At 42.2% G+C, this 19,888-nt stretch overlaps 1 protein-coding gene across 3 annotated transcripts; it reads left to right on the forward strand.

The window, feature by feature from the left end:
* The first annotated feature begins 128 nt into the window (after window positions 1-128).
* On the forward strand, window positions 129-19,794 carry qki2 (QKI, KH domain containing, RNA binding 2). 3 transcript variants are annotated; one of them, XM_061027617.1, is made up of 9 exons: window positions 129-342; window positions 5,677-5,825; window positions 6,983-7,099; window positions 10,983-11,126; window positions 12,618-12,705; window positions 12,921-13,205; window positions 15,403-15,426; window positions 16,100-16,174; window positions 18,186-19,794. In XM_061027617.1, the coding sequence occupies exons 1-9, from the start codon at window positions 201-203 to the stop codon at window positions 18,206-18,208; spliced, it is 1,047 nt and encodes a 348-aa protein (XP_060883600.1). In that variant the 5' UTR covers window positions 129-200; the 3' UTR covers window positions 18,209-19,794. The 3 variants fall into 3 exon arrangements, with proteins under 3 accessions (XP_060883600.1, XP_060883601.1, XP_060883602.1); XM_061027618.1 differs by lacking the exon at window positions 15,403-15,426; XM_061027619.1 differs by lacking the exons at window positions 15,403-15,426; window positions 18,186-19,794 and having other exon boundaries at window positions 130-342; window positions 15,427-17,445.
* The last annotated feature ends 94 nt before the right edge of the window (window positions 19,795-19,888 follow it).

Consider the following 19,888-nt stretch of genomic DNA (forward strand, 5'->3'; position numbering starts at 1 on the left):
AAAGAGTGAGGTGGTGAGCGGGTCACAGCCGGTGGAATCCTCTCTGGGTCCTCGCATCGCTTGTCGGGGCGTGTCTTTTTTTTTTTTTTCATTCCCCCCCCACCCCCCACCCCCCCTCCCAAAAAAAAAAAAAAAAAAAAAAAAGTTGATCGAGTAAGCTATCTATAGTCACTTTTTTTTTTATTGTTGAAACATAAGCCATGGTCGGGGAGACAGAGGTGAAGGAGAGACCCAAGTCCAACCCGGACTACTTAATGCAGCTGATGAATGACAGGAAGGTGATGAGCTCCCTGCCCAACTTCAGCGGCATCTTCACGCATCTGGAGCGGCTGCTGGATGAAGGTAACCCGGCTTCTGTTTCTCCACTCGTCACACTACAGAGGAAATCACTCCTTTATATCACCCCAAAAAAACACTTCATGTGATGGTTCCTCAAGTAACAGTTATTGACTCCCATTATTGAAAACTCGTTTCATTCAGGAATTCCTCATGACTCCCTGGGAACAAATGTCTTTTATCCTGTACTGGAAGATGCATTAGTTTCATTTTCAAACACTTAAACTGTTGTTTTTCTTAACATCAAATCTCACCAAAGAGCTTTGGGGGGGGGGGGGGTCCTAATATGAATGAATCAAACATTGCTTAAAATCTCGTAAATTTGTTATGTGCTTCACTTTTATGTCACTTTTTGAAATTTGTTGAAGGCATTAGATGAGCTCTCTCTGTGTCACACACACACTGACAGGGACACACACACACACACACACAGACACACACTAACACACACACTGGAGCAGTTGGTGATGGGAACAAACAGACAGTTGTTAGTCTTTCTCAGTGACCTAATGCGCAGGCTTATGTGAATGCTGCAGCCCATCCCTGAGCAGGAGGGACAGCTTGTAACAGTGTAAAATATTTGATTTGAGACACTCTGTCTGTAAGATCAATCAATGCACTTCACCTGCTAATAATAAACATGGTTTTATTTTTTATTTTTATAAAAACAAAAACTCCAGGAGCATCGGAGCAAAGCAACAAGTGCAAAAAAAGACTTTCATTTTTTCTAATTTTTCAATAGAGGTGGGAATGATCAGAGACCTGACAAAACGATATAACCCCCCAACATGAGTCATGATACAATAAAAACACGACACTTGGGTCATGATAAGTTATTATCTCAAAACTTGCTTGATGACAAAATGTTCTCACAATATGATAAAGTTAGGTTAAACAATGTCCATCCTTAATATAAGCAATGATAATCATTTTTAACCAAAGTACTCACCATTATTAACACAACAATAATGCACATTTTTTTTGTCATAATGTTATCCCCAGTTCTTAAAATTTGCGTGAGCCTGAGTCTTTTTTTTTTTTTTTTTTCAATGTAATTCAACTTAACTGTTAGGCCAGTAAAGTCTGTGTGTGTATTGCTTACGCCAGGAGCTGCACAAAAGTCAGGATGCCAGAAAAGAAAGGAGGCTTATATGACTCCAACAATAACTTGTTGACAAGCTTTTTTTCAGTCAGCTCCAAAAGCTGATCAGAGCCAAGCTGAGAAGGCAGATGTTTGCCAGGAGGCTAGCGCTGACGCTACCGATCCAACGTGCAATGTTTTGATATTGTTAAAGTGACGTCAGCCGAGGGGCCCATTCACTTTGCCTTTCAGGGGCCAAGCTATTTCTGTGAACGGGCATGCCTGTAAGCTGTCAGACTTACAGGTATGATGAAGGGGCTGCATCACTTTTACAACAAAAGTTATACGGTCCCTTCAGCACCTGTAAGTTTGACTGATTCCCCTTGAATTGAAATTAAAAAAAATGAGCTCCATCGTCTTTGTTTTGACAAAAGTGACCTCCACAAAGGGTCGAGAAATGAAGCCAAGAGAGCACCTCAAATCTGCAGTTCCTCAAGTGGCCACTTGAGGCTGACTCCAAAAGTGAGTCAATCCCCATTATGCCCCATATTAAGATGCCCAACTTAACCGCAGAAATAAACACATAACAACCTGATAGAAAACAATGATATTATAATGATATATAGAGTTTGGGTTTTATATAACTCACTTTTTAAGATGATGCTCTGCCTTTCAAAATAAGACTCTGGTGCCTTTGAGTAGCAGTTAGATGCAGCTAGCTGTCTGCTACACATCAGCACTGCCAGGTGTCAGAATTGTTTTTGGCTTTCCCTGCAAAGAGGTAGATCCTTTCACCAGCCGGTTTCAGCAAGCAAGTCGTAATCCCTCTACTCTCTACAAGCTCTGTATTAGCTTCCTCGGTCTGATAAACACACAACGCGGGGACAGCTTCACAATCTCACTCTGGTAACTAGCGTAGTGGCCAGCTAACGAGTTAGCCTCACAGTGTTTAACTTTGACGACTTGGCATTCTCCAACCCAGCACCACCGTCCCGTTCAAATACGGTCACTTTGGCTCCAGAAAACCAACACTGAAGCAGCGGCATGTCGAAATCGAGGCCTCGGGCAGTCAACAAACCCTGTGTGTCACTTCACAGTGGCTACTTCCACTTTTCTTTTTTTAACACCATCACGTATTCAACAAACTTCCAGCTTATTCCTGCTGACCTCACCCGAACAAAAACTCAGCACAATCTGGTGGACTGAATAGCGACGGAATAAAATCATTCTAATTCAAAATGTGTATTTGTTGTATTAGCCTTAAATTCCTATGTTTAAAGGTCGATACTTGGTGTCCATGCATGCGTAGATTCAATAAATCCACAGAAAACTAGAGAGGCTCGGAAAGCATTTCTACTTCCCGATATTTATCAGATACCTGGACTTGTATATTAGCTGATACCACGTACCCCTATAACACTAGTGGGAATAAAAACATGAACATTGTATTGGTGGAAAAACATGAACTATTACCTTTTTGCTACCCTCTCTGAACCGTAGTCTTGTTTATGTTATTATTATTATATTGGCTTGATGTATTGACCAGCATATCTTATTTTTGGCTGCATCAGATGCCAATACTAACTGGTACCAGTATCTGTACTGGTTTGGTATACTGGGAACAACTCTAATAGAAGTCCAGAACGGTTGATTTTCTTCGCTCGAGTGTGTGGATACGAAATATCATGAGTCTATGCTGTCTTGACTTTTTCTAATAGTAGCTACTTGCTGCCAAGGCCTGTTGTTGTTGTTGTTGCGACTGTTGTTGCACATCAGGATCGACCACGGTCCCGACTTTGTGACAAGTCTCATGACGCAGCAAGGTTTGTGCGCACAACGGACCGACCTCTAGAGCCTTGACAAATAGGTCAACTTAACGTCTCTGGCTGTGTTAACGTTAAAGACCTGACAGCTGAGCGCACTCATCCCTGACACATGATAAAGTGACACCCCCGGTTAGAATGAAAGGCATTGTACCGTGCCCATTTCCAGCCTGGCTGCATCTTCTGCCTGAGTTATGTGGACGGCGACAGAGGACCAAAAAGTTTGTTCGGGGGTAACAAGAAGCCCTGCCAGACACACTCATTGTCAGGCTGTATGTTTGGGGCGTTTTTTGGAAACGGGCCTGTCTATATATAAACCAATGACAGGTTAAAGTGTTAAGATAAGTCCTGATACAGCTCCCCCTCTTTATCTTTCACCCGGGCCCGTTCAGCTCTCTTGTTCTTCTTTCACTTCTCATTTTCCTCCACCAGCTCGCTCCCTGTCTGCACTGAACGGTGACCGAAAGCCCTGCTTGTCTGTGCAGATTTGTTTGTGTGTGCGTGTGCGTTTCTAATAGTCACTTTTGGCGTGCAACAGGTCCGAATGGGTTGTTAGAGGATCATCATTGTCACCGTGGCTGTGGCTGTAATTATAGCGTCCTGCTGTAGTTATTACGGTCAGACTTATCACTCTGAGCGCGGGGAGACATGCCTGTCAGCCTGCTTAGGTCAGATGATATTTGTGCCTCAAGGCAGTCATTCTGCTGTGTGTGTGTGTGTCTGTCTGAGTGAGTGAGTGAGTACAAGTAGGGAGGGAGGCGGAGGGGGGAGGCAGAGGGGGGGAGGGGGGTTTGTGTGTGTATGTGCTGCGTATGTGTTTGTGTGGTGCAGTAGTCAGTTATTATTGTGCTAGCATGTCATTACAAAGGCATCAGAGGCTAGCATCGTCATTGAGACAACACTCAACAAGCAGACAGGCGGACAAACAGTCTCATTTACGACGGTGTTTCTGCGCCAAACCTAAGCCAGGAATTTGGCAACTTTTGGTACTTTTTTTATTTATTGAGCAAAAATCCTCCAAAAAGGTCACCATGGGGAGATATTCTTACTTTCTATGTCAGTTTCAAAGCTAATACTTTTGTTTTTAGTTTAGTTTTACAAGAAAAGTTTGTTTTAAGACATTGGAAGAGGTCATTTGGATGACATAGAGTTTATTCTTTTGCAGACTTATTGGATTAATTAAAATGAAACAGTAGTCAGATAAGCAGCTGCTATGAGCTATTTAGTCTTTTACAATTGCTCTTTTGATATTTTCGTAATCAATTGATGAGTTTTCTCTCTTTTAAATGAACAGAAAATATTAATTTTTTTTGATTTTGATCACAACTCACAGATATTTAGTCCAATCAGAAATAAAAATATTCACATTGAACCAAGCTGATTTGTTTATCCAAAAAGTTGTCCATTATTGTAACGGTTGACCGATCCTTGCAGCTCTGTCGTTAAAGAACTTTTCAGAAATGGCTCCTTAGTGAGAATTTGTTTCCCACAATTCATTGCCTCCTGAAAAGTTTTAGGTCCTTTACTTTCGGTTGGACAAAAGACAAGATAAAAGGTTTTTAAAATAACTCTGGAGGCCTTTTTTAAAAAAAAACATTTTTGGGGCATTGTGTGCACCAGTAGATAGATTTATTATCTGAGAAAAAGCTCAATGAGTTACCAAAAATGATCGTTCAAAGCAAACATATAACACTTTCTAAGAATTGTGTTGTTGAATAACCGACCGGCAGAAGAACTGTATAAACACAGGTGTGGAGGGTAAGTCGCTGTGACCCCAAATAACGTGTGTTTATTTGGATTTTTTGGTGAAAGGGTGGGAGTAATGTGTGTGTGCGTCAAACACAGCTTGAGATAGAAGAAGAAGAAGAAGAAAAGAGTGGAATTACCTTGAATATCATTTTAAATACAGGAGGTCTTTCTTACCTGCATCTGTCAGACTGTTAAACAAATCCACTCCATGTGTTTCTAGTGCCTTATCTGTTTTATATTATACTGCACATTAATACCTACATCTCTGTCTTGTATGTTTGAATGTATGAATTCACCTTGAGATTCTATCTGTACCTCTCTGCTCTCATTTTCCTTTTATTTAAACATTTTAGTTTTAAAGTACTCTATCTGTCTATCTATATGTCTATCTATCTACTAGAGGAGCCCTGATTGCAAAGCGTTCAGCGGTTAGATTCTACATTGTGGTGCAGAATGTTTGTGACTGTCTCGCTGCCCTCCCCGCCCGTCTGTCTGATTGTCTAACTCTCTGCTGTCACATTCAGAGCCTCCTGTAATTCTGCGGCCGTGAGTCATCAACCTAATAAACGCACGGTCTAAAGGAACATGACACTTGTTGACCCCTCGTTGAGATTTTCCTGGACGCCTCTGTTAATTTCACTAATATATTTCTCTCTCTGTCTTTCTGTCTGTCCGCGTGTTTCACAGAGATTGGCCGGGTACGCAAAGACATGTACAACGACACGGTGAACGGCGGCATGTTCAACGGGCGGGACATGGAGGAGCTTCCCGAAGCCATTGGCCCCGTGGCTCAGCTGCAGGAGAAGCTCTACGTGCCGGTCAAAGAGTACCCAGACGTGAGTGGTCAAAGCCCCCTTGATCTAGACTGTTTACTCCGCTTGGGCTGCCAGAAAGTCCGCAAAGGCTTTTTATCACAGGGGTTTCTTTGCTTTATATTGTTTCCAGAAAACTGATTTCATTGTGAGGTCATCTCTGCTCACACCCACTGATGTAATCCAGACTGAAAATAGATCAATAATGAACCCTGGACAGTGTTTCCAATATGATAAAAAAAATGAATGATTTACAGGTTTTGTTTCTCAAATAAGGCTTATCTAAACTCCTTCATTAGGACACAGCCGCAGACATTAGTTTACACCGCAAATATTTACAAGAGCTTAAAGTCTTTGCCCCAAATATAAAAGACAAATGCACTTCAGTGAAAAGACTTAACCATCGAGCACATCCCCGCTCCCGCCAAGTACAGTTAAGCACTTCAATATGAGTTTTTCGTCGATCCAGATTAAGTGGCTCACATGATTTTTTTTTTTCTCGCCGCGCATCAGCTCGCCAATCAGCGAATACAATGACAGGCTGTCCTCACTCACATGACAGAGAGGACTAACAGGACACACAGGCAGACAGGCGAGCGCTGGAAAACGGTTGAGATCAAGGTTAAATTTAGAGAGCAGTTCCTCTATCTTGATCTGTCCCTGTGTGTGTGTGTGTGTGTGTGTGTGTGTGTGTGTGTGTGTGTGTGTGTGTGTGTGTGTGTGTGTGAGAGGCCGGAGCGGAGTGTGTCGCAACTCTTACTGAAGTGGACATTAGGTTAAAAGTAGGGAAAGGCTGGACAAATGTTACGAAGCAGAATGAGACAGAGGGATACTGGCAGAGAAACACACACAGACACAGACACGCATACAGAAGGGCAGCTGCCTAGTTAATCACTCAGTCTTAGTGACAGATAAGGTTAAGAGAACGGCACTGTCCTGCCATGCCACCAGCACCAGCCAGCACCAGCCAGCACCCCTATAATGATCTATTTCTGTCCCTGTTAGTAACACAAACACATCGCACATGCACAAACTGCAAAAGCACACTCCCACATGCACATGCCGAACACACACATTGTCAAAAAAAAGAAGATAGTTTGAGTCTGTGATGTCAAAATGTCTCTGTCTTTCTTTGAGGTCGTATTCATGATTTTTTTTTTTTTTTTTGCTCTATCGTGTAGTTTAACTTTGTAGGGAGGATCCTGGGCCCACGTGGGCTGACAGCCAAACAACTGGAGGCAGAGACCGGCTGCAAGATTATGGTGCGAGGAAAGGGCTCCATGAGAGACAAGAAGAAGGTATACACAGTCATACGCACACAAAACACACACACACACACACACACACACACAGTATATATTCTTTAAAGTCTCTTTCATTTTCTATTTAAGTCCTTTTCATTGGTGCGGCTCTGGTAGGAGACCGGAGGGATTTTTCTTTTTTGCACGCTAGGTCAGATTTATTGGATAAATTGTTTCCAAGGTTTTAAAAAATGCGCTTGTTTGCTTTTTTTTTTTTTTTTTTTTTGTAGAAAGTTAAATGAGAAGATTAATGTCGCTCTCATATCTGAATGCTACACATGAAGCTAGAACCGTGAGGCTTTAACCCTAGCTTAGCATAAAGACGCGATGAGGGGGGGAAAAAAGCTAGCCTGGCTCATTCCAGAGGTTACACAATCTTTAAAGTCTTGACTGGCCAAGAAAAAGTTCCCATTTAACCTCAATTTTGCACTGTCATATTTCCTAAGGATATAAACAAATGTTATAAGAAGTGTATTAAGGGGGGTGTCTGTAGGGGGGCCTGATTGACCACCTCTAAAATCCTAAACAATGATTAGCTTTTTGCCTTGTCAGAGGGTTTGTTTTTTTCGGGTTGTTTTACAAATAGGCTGCAAGTAGTTTTCTTTTCATTTAAATGTATTGTTAAAGATATTTTGGGGCCATTTCCCCCCTTTATTGGAGAGGACAGCTGAAGAGAGACAGTAAGTGTTGGGAGGCGAGAGCGGGGGGATGACACGCAGCAAAGGGCCGAGGTCAGATTCAGACCCACGGCCGCTGCGACGAGGACTTTAACCTCTGTACACGAGGGGGCGCAACATAACCACCGGGCCCCCCATTTGTTAATGCGTGTGTCATATTATGTAGACAGGTGTGTGGAAGAGGAATGAGTCAACAGAAAATTGCAAGCAAACTCCTGCACTCCGTACTCAAAATGTTGAAACTCGACAAAAAACCTTCTTTTTGAGTCCTTAAAGAAGAACGCAAAGATTGAAATGTTGCCACTCTGATGTTTTACTTTAAAGGCGACAACTATTCCAGGAATATAAAAATCTTTTAGATACTTAAAAATCAAAGTAGATATGACTAGTGGAGATAGAAAGGGTAAAGAAAATTCTACTCTTTTGTGTCCTCCCCCCCTGTAAACGTCAGCCTGGCCACCCCCGTCCCCAAAAAAAGTCTAGACACACCCCTGGTGTAAATCTCGTGAGCTTAAGAGGAGCTACTGGGCACATTTCATTACATTTAGATAAAGCCAAGCTAGACGCTCCGTCCTCCAGTTTTTATGCTGAGCTAACCTACCGAGTCTGTGGCCTCGTTCACTAAAGATATAAAAGAAGAGTTATCCGTCTTCTCATCGCACCTTCTGCGAGGTAAAGAGTGTGAAGTGTACGTATGGCCTTTAGAGCTCTCTGACGTCTTTGCAAAATATCTAGACAGCCATTGATTTCCATTTAATTCAGGATATTAAAACTTAAGTAATCATTTAATATTTTTCACTTTCGGTATTATTTGAGATAAATAAAGAGGGTGCGATGTTCTATCTATCTATCTATCTATCTATCTATCTATCTATCTATATGTATCTTCTGAAAACAAGTTTTTGGTGCTCGGTTTTTCTCTCCTGGTGTTCGGTCCATCTGTTCTTTCTTCCTCTCCCCTGGTGTTTGCTGTTGGACGGAGTCGACCCAAGCTTTCCAAACGGCAGGTGGAGCAAGTCCAGCATTCCAGCCCACCCTCTCTCTCCAGAACATTCCCCACCCCGCACTCCTCACAGAAAGAGAGAGAGACACACACAGAGAGACGGAGAGGAAGGAAAACAGAGACACAGTGGGAGGCAACAGGGGGAGACGAGAGAAAGATGTTGACTTTTGGTGTTTTTCAAAATGATACATCTCACTTGACAAAACATTCCCAGAGGATACAATCTCCCTGCACACGAGACTTCAAAATGTCAGCTTCAGCTGGGGCTCCAAACTCCCTGTTATTTTCATTACAGCTCAATCTGTGATGTCTATTTGATTAAGTGATAGTTTGGGCCCTGAAACCTAATCCACAGCCGCGTTAGCTGCTCTGTGAAGATCGCCGCATCATTTTGGAGATTCATATATTTGCTGAATTCAAGACATAGCTGATTAGATCACCGCTCTCGGTCGGTTAAGAATGAAGCTACATCCAGGAGGTTAGCTAAGTATTGATGCTAAGCTAGCTGGACCTAGCTGGACCCATGCTTGTTTAACCTTTTTGGAAATCAAAAGTACTCGTAGATGTTTCCGACTTTGCGCTGACATTGAAACATGCAGAAGTCTGCTACATTTTGATCGCGTCCAAATTCCAAAATTCCAAAAAACACACACGCCCAAAGCACATGAACAGGTGCAGGACGAGTCCACAAGAGAGTTGGGGATATAAGCGCCATGTGTCAATTTTATGACTAACCATAACCCTTCCCTTTGCTACTCTTATGTGGCTAGCTTGCTAGCTTTAGCTTGTGGAAGACTAGTTGTATGCTGGTCTGCAGGCAAGTAAGCCATCCAATCATTGAATCCATCCTGAATGATATAATTGGACGAGCTTATTACAACTCTTCGTCAGCCCAAGAGCCCTTTTGTTTCACCTTTTTGTCACAGAATTTGATTTGTTGATCGCTGTGGGGACTGGGACTGGTCATTGTCTTGCCCCGGGTGATGCAATGATCTCATCACTGGGTCCAAAAATGGATCTTTTGATTAAGATAATACAGTTTTCTTAACAGATTTCCCCGTCACTTTGACGTCACTTCTCCACGATTCCTCCTGGCGGGGCTTATGACATGCATGAGCGTAGCATGAACCGCCTTAACCGTTAAAGGGGGCACCCGTAGCCTAGTGGTTAGTGCACGCGCCCCATGTACGGAGGCTGTGGTCCTCTAAGTGGGCCTGCATGTCATTCCTCTCTCCCCGATTTCTGAATCTATCCTCTGTCATATCTCAAATTAAAGGCATAAAAAGCTCCAAAATAAACCTTTAATGGATGAAGCATGACAAGTTAAACTGACACAAACTTACAAATTGTGAATGAATACATAAATCCTGCACTTAACCTTTAAGGGGCATTTTATGGCTCTCAGTTTATCAGATATAGAAATGTATCCTGGTATGGTTGTCTTGAAACTTAATTTAAAGTGGAATCTCCTTATAATAATATCATTGTTGTTAGGCTATCTATCTATCATCATCATAGGGCGTTACCCTGCGATTTACGCCCCTGGTGGAGATGTAGAGACACTTATTAGAAATATAACTCAAATCTTTCTTTGTTGAAGTGAACACTCTGGCTTTCATTTGTTGAATTCATTCAAAAGAAATCTGAATATTACAACGCTCTGAAGCGGAGAAAAACAGATAACCCATCTTGTGTTTGGTTAAATCAGTTTAAGTTCAACCAGACTTTGTGCACCTGTTTTTTTTTTTTATTGTCAAAAGGGAATAAGACCAACAAGTTTAACCAGCAGAGGTGAATTTATCTGATATTTTTACTTGATTTTGACTTATTAAAGGATGTGAAGGTGAGCAACACATGCTACTTTAGTACATTTAGGGAACTTCTGAATTCAAACAATTGACCAATCAAGCTTTGTTGATGTGAGAGATATGAGATAGCGCCAGTGGAAAACTTTGGGGAAAAGTTACTTAAAGAATTTGAGCACCATACGTGTAACGACTGAAGAGCAACATGAGTTAGCGAACACTTGCGGAGCTGCATCGACCGACCTTGAGATTTGTGAGTGTTTGTGTGTTCAGCTTGAGACGAATCCAAAAAAGCGAGCCAAACAAGAAGACATCCTGTTCCCCCGCTGCAGTGATTGCTCGAGCATGTGTGGTGCATTCAAACAGACCCTTTAAAATGTGTTTTTGTGTTTCAGGAGGAGATGAACCGAGGGAAGCCCAACTGGGAGCACCTCAGCGAGGACCTCCACGTCCTGATCACAGTGGAGGACACACACAACCGGGCCAAGATCAAGCTTCAGCGGGCCATCAACGAGGTCAAGAAACTCCTGGTGCCTGCTGTGAGTACGAGTCCGAACCTGTCAGCGTCAGATATTATAGACTGGACTTGATGGAAAAGCTGTGTGTGACTGGATGAGGGTTCACTGTGTTGGTATGCATGGGAGGGGGAAGGGGATTGTCAGTCCAAAAAGTGTGTGTTTGTGTCTTTTTTGTGTTTTTGTGTGTGTGAGAGAGTATGTGTAAGGGGTTAGGGTAATTAGGGAACATGCATAAAGGGGTTTCCATGGTAACCCCGGGTTGTTTGAAAGGCTGAGGGAATGAATGGAGAGTCTGTTCACTTGTTCTCCCCACTCCATCACTCCTTTCACTCGTTCACAACTCACTTCATTCCCAAACTACTGGCTACAGTATTCCTTTTTCTCTCCTTTTTTTTTTGTTGTCCACACAAGAGGACATTTTGATTGCACTCCTCAACATTTCTCACATTCTCCGGCCCACCTAAGCCCCCCACCCCACCCCTGTGGACGCACATGCACGCATAGCCATGCACAAACATGACCACAAAAGAAGAAACGCATGCAGACATATAGTGTGCATATAGGGACACACAATCTTTTGAATCGTCACACGCAATCACAAAAGCACATATTTTCAAATCTCCTTCCTTTTCTTCCTCTGCATTATTTGCAACAATAGAAACAGTCTGAAAAGACCAGCAGGGGGATTTCTATTGCAGCAATCAGCGGCTACTTCCGCTCCAATCACAGCACGGTATCAAGCCAACCCTAAAAGTAAAAAAGATGTGAGAACAACTAGAAGCAATCAGAAGCCGAACACCTGTTAATCTCTGTGTGTGTGTGTGTGTGTGTGTGTGTGTGTGTGTGTGTGTGTGTGTGTGTGTGTGTGTATGTGTGTATGTGTGTCGAGGGCAAAGTTAATGATAGGTGTTGGTTTAACCCAGTCGACCTTGCTGTCTGACTGTAAATCAGTCGGGCTTTTCACCAGGCTGTAACTGGAGCTAAGAAGCTGGTGTGTCTGACACCGAATATATCCTGTGTGTGGTGCGTTCGACGTCTGGTGGTAGACAATGCAAAGTAAAAAAAAAACAACAACTGCAGGCTCCTGTTAGGAGTTATCAGGTGGTCATATGAAACAGACTGTTTGAATACTGATGCCTTTATATGACGTACTAAAGCAAAATAAGACCATCAGCAATAAGACGGATTATTTCTATATCGTTTTTTATTAAGGTAGCTCCCTGCGTGCTCTCTTCATGGCAAAGATTCTCAATGAGTGATACTTTTGAATGATTGAAAGAAAGAACGTTGATATTCTTACACGCGTGCAGGACCGGCAAAAAGATGCGAGGTACCACTTTGTCCACATGTGGCGCCAGAATCCGCACAAGCTGAGAGTTCCTCACGGGAGCTTTAAATCAAATCGTGATTTGTTTCTGCGTCCTGTAACCTTTGTTGAATAGTTGACCTTACTATCTAAATAAGCTGATTGTGTCTCTCTGCTTGTGTGTGTGTGTGTGTGTCTCGTTGTAGGCTGAGGGGGAGGACAACCTGAAGAAAATGCAGTTGATGGAACTGGCCATTCTCAACGGGACCTACAGAGACGCCAATGTCAAGACGCGTAAGGCTGACATCATAATGCATGTGGAGGAGGGTTGGTGGGTGACAAAGGAGGGGTCTGTGTACAGGACTCCACTGTGTACATGAACAATGCCTCTGTTTCTGCTGTTAAATGGTCTGTTTGTCTTCTTCTTCTTCCCTGTCTATTGTACGCGTGTGACGGTGTGTGGGTGTGCACATACTTGCATTATTGTATGTTGGGTGTTTGCCACGCAGCCACTGCTGGCTTCCCTCTAGCGACCCCTCAGGCGCCTCGGATCATCACAGGCCCGACGCCCGTCCTGCCTCCCGCCCTGCGAAACCCCGCGCCCGTCAACACGCCGACCCTCATGCCTCTGATTCGCCAGATCCAGAGCTCAGCCCTCATGCCAGGAGGAAACCCCCACCCAGCGCTTGTGCAGCAAGGGCCGGAGTCTGGGATCATCTACACGCCCTACGAGTACCCCTACACACTCACGCCCTCAATATTGGAATACCCGATTGACTCAACTGGAGTATTAGGTATTTAGAAATCAAAAGTTCATCACTTTCATACATGGTCAATGGATGTATTATGAGAACTGGATACTTGACTCCAATAGACACGTCAAATAAACTCTCGATTAGGGTTTTAAAAAAAGCTCAGAATCCCAGCTCTGGTGTAGGACAAAATGTGAACCAATACGCTTCTTTCTGTTAGAGAACAACAGGCCGGTATGCTCGCACACGCCGTCATCTTAACCCTCTTTAGACTTTACATTGCGATGAATGAAATCGGGAATTAAAAAAACACTACTTCTGGACTCTTAAGATAAATTCAACAAATCTCAAACCTTCATGGTCAAAATGAGTTTAAGTTTGCGGCCAAAGGTTTTGTCTATAAAGGTGTGTTTGGACTGAAAGCAAAGCAGAGTTCTTGAAAATGTGACTGTTTGTGCAGTCATTTAAGATCTTTCCAACTGTGCAGATGTTATCTTAAAGCCACCAGCACACCAGCAGCATGTGTGTGTTTTTGTCTGTGTTGTTTTACGTTGACACAAGACTTTGACTGAGCTCAGGAATCCCCAGAAACTCAAAAATTCATTTCACTCCGGTTTTTACTCTCCTTCCTTCCATTCTCTGTTTTTTTATGAAGCTAATTATTAAAGTCAGTGGCGGAGGTAGACTTTCTCGACTGGGGTGGATAGACTGGGGCACTGACTTATGCAAGATGAAGTTTAATGTGGACACACACGGATGAGGCATTATTTAACCTTTTAAGCTGCAATCAGATCTAAGTAATAAAATTTAAGAATCTAAAATGTGACAAATTCCTGCAAAAAAAGATGAATTGACTTTGACAAGTAACACAACAGAGTGGCAACATAAACATTTTCTAAGCTTCAGTCTTTAAGGGCACAAAGGAGGATGTATTTTTAAAATATCAGTTGAAATTATTACAGGAGGCGACGCTTGCAGCCTCCTATGTAGCCCAAATAGTTGATTTTGTACACAAGTCCCGCATCTGATAAGGCAATCAGCCAATCGTTGTTAAGGACTTTTGGAAGGGCAATTGGGTGGCCACCTGGAAATATTCCTGGAAATATTGCTAGTTGTCCACTTAGGATACAACATCTGAACTTGTATGAAGACAGTTTTGCAACAATTTTTGCCTCACCCAAAGTGAATTCCTGTCCTTGTATGAAATCGCACGCTCTGTGAAATTGCCTCACCATCTGTCTAAGGGCACAGTACGACTTGGCTTCACTGAACTGTACAGTCGACACACTGAATCAGACAAGTCCAGCTGCATTTCGAGAGCCAAATTTAATCCGCTACTAACTGTTAGCTTGTCAGGCTAAAGGGGCTTCACTCTCGTCTCTTTTATTCTTCAGTTTTATTAATTGATTTCACCTTGATGTGTCAGTATCGGGTATTTGACAAAGTCACAATGAAGCCGCCATAATTTTAATCTTTATTGACTCATTATTTCTGTTTTAATCATTAGACAATAAGACCCAGGAGTAGTTCAAATTAGAAGTTTCATCTTCCCACCATAGACTGTAGAAAACGTGGACATAGTCTCAGTGACATCACCCATTGGTTTTTGAAGCACAGTTTTGAGGCCCAACAATGGCAGTCACCATATTGGAAATGCTGTCCCAACATAACTTTAATCAAACAAGTAAAGTAAAAGCGAAGTGGTGGAGCTGAGGCCGGCTTTTAAGTCTCTCGAACAACAGCTGCAACACACCAAACTGTCAGTCAAATAGGCCACGCCCCTAAATATGCATGAGTCTTAGCTTTAATATTATCAAAAAACGATGAGTTATAAAAAAGATCCAGTTTGTGGAGAGTGTACCAACAAAGATTCAGCCATTCCTACCAACACAAGAAAAGCACTTTAACATGAGCGTCAATGGGACTTCTGGGAGTTTTGCAGCCAGCCTCAAGTGGACACTTAAGGAACTGCATTTTTGTTCACCTCCGCATTGGCTTCAGAGGTTGCCACTTGTCTTCCTCTGAGAGTTTTTATAAACGAGGGTTTTATCGGTCAACAGAGACAATCCTTGAAAATCACTTTTAAAAAAAAAACCAAACAATGCTTTAAAGGTCCAATTAGATGGCAGAACTCAGAGCGGCGTTTGCCCCAGGTACAGATTGGAGGTCGTATCCAGCTCTTGTAATACATCCTCTTCATACTGCATGTGAACGCTGATGCTCATTGCTGGGCTAACAGTCCCCTCTTCCTGTGTTTTTGCAGGTATGGCTTTCCCAACCAAAGGCTAAGCGATAGCAACCCTTCCTAGCACACACACGGACTGGATTGCAGAGACACCCCCCCCCCCTCCCCCCTCTCTCTCTCTTTCTCTCTTACCCCCCCTATACATACTTGTCCCACAGAGCAAACACTCAAAGTTTGCTCATACTTTAGGATGACAGATTCCTCGACAGTCATTCTGTAGTCAAGTGTCCATTCCTGTTAATTTCCTCTTTGTATTAGCAGACTAGCATTGTGGTGTGACAGCTATTTAACTTTTTATAATAGTGTAGCTTCTGCTTGTAATTTTTAACAGTTTTTTTTAGTGAACCCGTAGATGTGTTAGCGCCGCTGTTTGTGATTTAATATATGTTCGAGCTTATTTTAATCAGAGCTATAGAGTGACTTCGCTTACAGCTGATATTGAATCTACTAGGGAAGCTTAGTGAGAAATTAGTGGTTTGGATTAATATTTTCTTGAGAGAACAGAAGACCACAAAACAACAACACAAATCTGTCTCTTAGAAGTTTTGACTTATTTTCACCCTCAGCCTTGAACTTATTTTTTTAAATTCCTGGTCTCACTGATGTTGGTGCCATGGGTGGACTGTTTGATGTCTTTCTGATGAGTAACCTTTTGTGTTCTGTTTTGGCGAACGTCAATGGCTGTAAGCAGGTGCCATGACCACTAAGGTACGACGCCACGACAAGAGAATCCATCCTTACCAAAGGGTAGTGACCCCAGACAGAGGTTAGTTAGCTCACCAGCCACTTTATGTGTATGTGTGCGTGTTGAGTGTGTGTGTTTGTAAGTGTGTGTGCATGCAGACCGATGGACCAATCTCAGTTTACATGTGTCTGTAATACGGCATGCCTTAAAAAAAAAAAAGAAAATAACTGTATCAGGCGATGAAGCAGCGTCGGTGTAAAATGTGAAACGGTGTTGCAGTGAAAGTGAAATGATTGAGCAGATTGGGAGGAACCATGTCAAGGGTGACAGCTGCAGCGGTTATCTTTCACTCGCCTGTTAGATAGACTGGACGGCTTGCGGGCCGGGACCCTCTCAATTAGAGTGGATCGCTCCGTTCATGTGACTCGGGTCCTTGTGACTCTGGATTCTGAGTCCTTCCTCTCTCAGAACCGTTTTTTCTTCTTTTTTTTGTTGTTGTTGTTGATTATCTCTTCAATACTACTTTTGACCCCACAAATATCTGTGGGATTTTTTTTTATTTATACCCAACTTCATTCCACTAGAATTACACAAATGTTATTTTTTATTATTATTAATTAAATCCTGTGTTGTGCCCAATGACTATATGACATTTAAAGTAACAGTGATTGTCTTTTTCTGGAGGTCATTCAATTCAACATGATCGTTGGTCTCTACTACTAAAAACACAGCGTGTGAGAACTACTGAAGTCTGTGTTACAAGCTCTTTTGTATGAAATACTGTTTGTGGTCTTATCAGTCGCCCACTGGACTTTATCATTGGGGCTGTTTACATCTTTCATATATTTCCTAGCCAGAGTGGTGCTGTTGCCATGTATTTAGCTGCAAAATAAATTTGTATATAGGGATTTTAAAGTGCTTATATGAAGCTTATGGAACAAGATCGCTTTGAAATACTTGTAGTATTTTTTTTTTTTCTTCGTTTTTTTAGTTTGTAAATTTTTATTTTTTGTTTCTACGATATGCTTTTTATAGATGAAGTGTCTCCATGTAAAACTTCAAACTTTATTCAAGGTGTGTAGCTACTACTGTTTTAGTCACCACGGAAGAAAGAGGTGGCAATAAAAGGCAGTGTTGTTGTTTTTTTTTTTTTTTTTCTTTTTTTTTTTTTTTTGCTCTGTCTATTTAAGATGAGGTGACCTTTTCTCGATTCACAGGCCTCATGACTGTTTTATGCAATAGAAATGGACTAGCTAGCTACAATATATGTGTGTATGTGAGCGGTGGAGCTCTTGTTGTACGCGATGGACAAAAAACACTAAAAGGCAATAAAGATGACTATTGAAAAAAAATCTCTAATGGAAACCAAAGCCTCTAAATTCTTGTAGTTAGTCTGTCTATTGTTAAATTGTTTCTAAAATCACCATCTCTTAACCTCTCATCACTGTCTCTTACGGAGCCTCTTTGCTTACTGTAGTCATTAGGTGCTCTTCTAATCCTTCATAGTTAAAAAAAACAAAAAAAATCAAACCATAATCAATAATCACAACTGTTAATCTTTAAGAAATCTTACGCCTGCTGCTAAACAAAAGCTCTACTTGTCAGTTTGTTGAAAGAATCTCTGAGGCCCGGCCACTTTTCTGTGGACATAAAGGTCACTCTCTCACCCACATGAAACCATGCTGTCTCCCTCTCTGTCCATGGTTTCACTGTCTTGTCTGTGCTAGTCGTAGCCCAGCTAGCATGAGTAGTATCACTATAGCAGCAGTCACACAGCAGGAGGGGCTTCTTCTTTCTGCACAACACCTCCATGAGCGCTTATGAGCATCGCTAACCAGCCATTCCTTATGTCACCACCCGGTGGTTGGTGTAAGTCACTCTGAATGGTCATGCAGGGCTCATGAAGGTGTTGTGCGGCTCCGGTGTAGCGCCCCTCACGCTGTGCGACTGCAGTAGATCTGCCTTGTTGTCATCCTGACGCCACTAGCTGACACTAATCTCTCTTCTATCTTTTTTTCTTTTTATGTCCCCTTTTATGTGCCCTTTTTTGTTTCCTTTCCTCGTCCGTCCGTCTCTGTCTGTCTAACTCTAGCTGCCACGGCAACTAACCCATGACCCCTTGACCTTCTGACCTTTCCGCCCACTGATGACCCACCCATCTCTGCCCCGCTGGCGTGCTCATTGGCCCACGGCCCCGCCTCTTCCCCGCAGCTCAGCCAACCAGACCAGCACATTGGGAACAACCCCGGCTGCTTCTGTCTAACCAGCCAACCAGACGACAGCGATCATGGGAATAAACCTCAGGACCCCGCCCACCACCGAGTCCTAACCTTAACTCTACCAAACGTGCCTTCCTTTTAGAAGTTCAAAGCCAGTCTGAGAATGTTTTGAAACCATTTTGGTCTTCTGTAGTTGCCATTTGTTACCAGTTAATGTTACTGGGGATGGACTCCACACTGGTGAAGGGCTTAAACCATCCCGAACTGCGCCAGACTGCCTCCCTGAGCTGCCCTGCCCTCAGTCTATGATGCAATAATAATGACTCTATTAATGCTATTCTTATAATGATGGTAACTGTTACTTATCCAGCACACAAACCCTCCATAAACACTAAACTTTATACAGAGATATAACAGGTTTTTTTAAAAAGCATTTTTCCACATTGGGCACCTCTTACTTTCCCACATACTTTACAAAAGATGTGACTGCAAACAACAAATGTCATTATAACCGTTTTAATTGGTGTTCAAATATTAATATATTAACGTGCTTCTCCTTGAAAAACGCAACATGTGGTTTGAAATGACTTGTTTAAAATGTCACTTTTCTTTTCGCGATCCAGCAGAGCCGTTTTCCATTTTACTTTGAAAACGTTCGAACAAAGAGAAAGACGTGCCGGCGCGAGAACCTTTCGTTCACGGTAAAGCAAGAGGCGCTCAGTGAGGAAATGTGGCAAAAGCGTGACCTGAAATTCCAAAGTATCCTTTTTAGAGTTTTTTTTTTTTTTTTTTAATTTAATATTAAGAAAAGCATCACCCAAACTTTTATAGGATAAATGCCAAGTCAGCGTACTAAACATGCAAACCCACACAGAGGGAAGGTTGCACTTGGCCTGTCTGAATGCAGCGGGCTTACATAACGATGCCTTCGCCTTTTTTTCACACTACAGTATTGTCCGACCTTGAACAGCAGTGCCTTTATTTACTGAGAACAATCGAACAATGTCACACCTAAATCTCTTACTACAGCGTCAAAGTACATCATTTGGGTTTAATGCGGATGAATTAAGGCGGCAGAGAGCGCACCACAGCCTCATTATCATCATCCATATCTCTTCTCACTACTTACTTTGGTGCATTAAATATTTGAACTGAAATGCAGTATTAAAGCAGCAGCTATGAGTCTGAGATGTTTATGTGAGGTTTTAAATACCTCAAGAGAACAGTGTTTTACTTTATCGTTTGTTTGTGTTGTTGGAGATGAAGTCGTCCACAAATATATATATTTTTTTTGCATGTGTATCCGCTTTTTCAGAGGGTACAGTTTTACACACACACACACACAAAAAACCAACCGATGCCTTGACGTAATAAAAAAAAAGAAAACGAAATCTTGGAGCGTAACATCTGTAACAAGTTCATGATGTATTTTTATATTCTATTTTGTACATGAAAATAACATTAAATGACCTTTTCAGATAAGAGGATTATGCCTTATTATGGAGAATAATTTGATGAGTTGAACTATCATTCGTGTGTCAGAAGTAATCATGGTCCTGGTATTCTGGAGTTTTCT

The sequence above is a fragment of the Labrus mixtus genome, chromosome 21, assembly GCF_963584025.1.
Source record: "Labrus mixtus chromosome 21, fLabMix1.1, whole genome shotgun sequence".
Lineage (NCBI taxonomy): Eukaryota > Metazoa > Chordata > Actinopteri > Labriformes > Labridae > Labrus > Labrus mixtus.

What these genes read in the sequence shown, in the direction of transcription:
- qki2 (XM_061027617.1), top strand. Translation starts at nt 201, where the DNA reads ATGGTCGGGGAGACAGAGGTGAAGGAGAGACCCAAGTCCAACCCGGAC. An exon ending in GGAGCGGCTGCTGGATGAAG is followed by an intron (nt 343 to 5,676) that starts GTAACCCGGCTT and finishes CGTGTTTCACAG; the next exon opens with AGATTGGCCGGGTACGCAAA. An exon ending in TGACTCAACTGGAGTATTAG is followed by an intron (nt 13,206 to 15,402) that starts GTATTTAGAAAT and finishes CTGGGCTAACAG; the next exon opens with TCCCCTCTTCCTGTGTTTTT.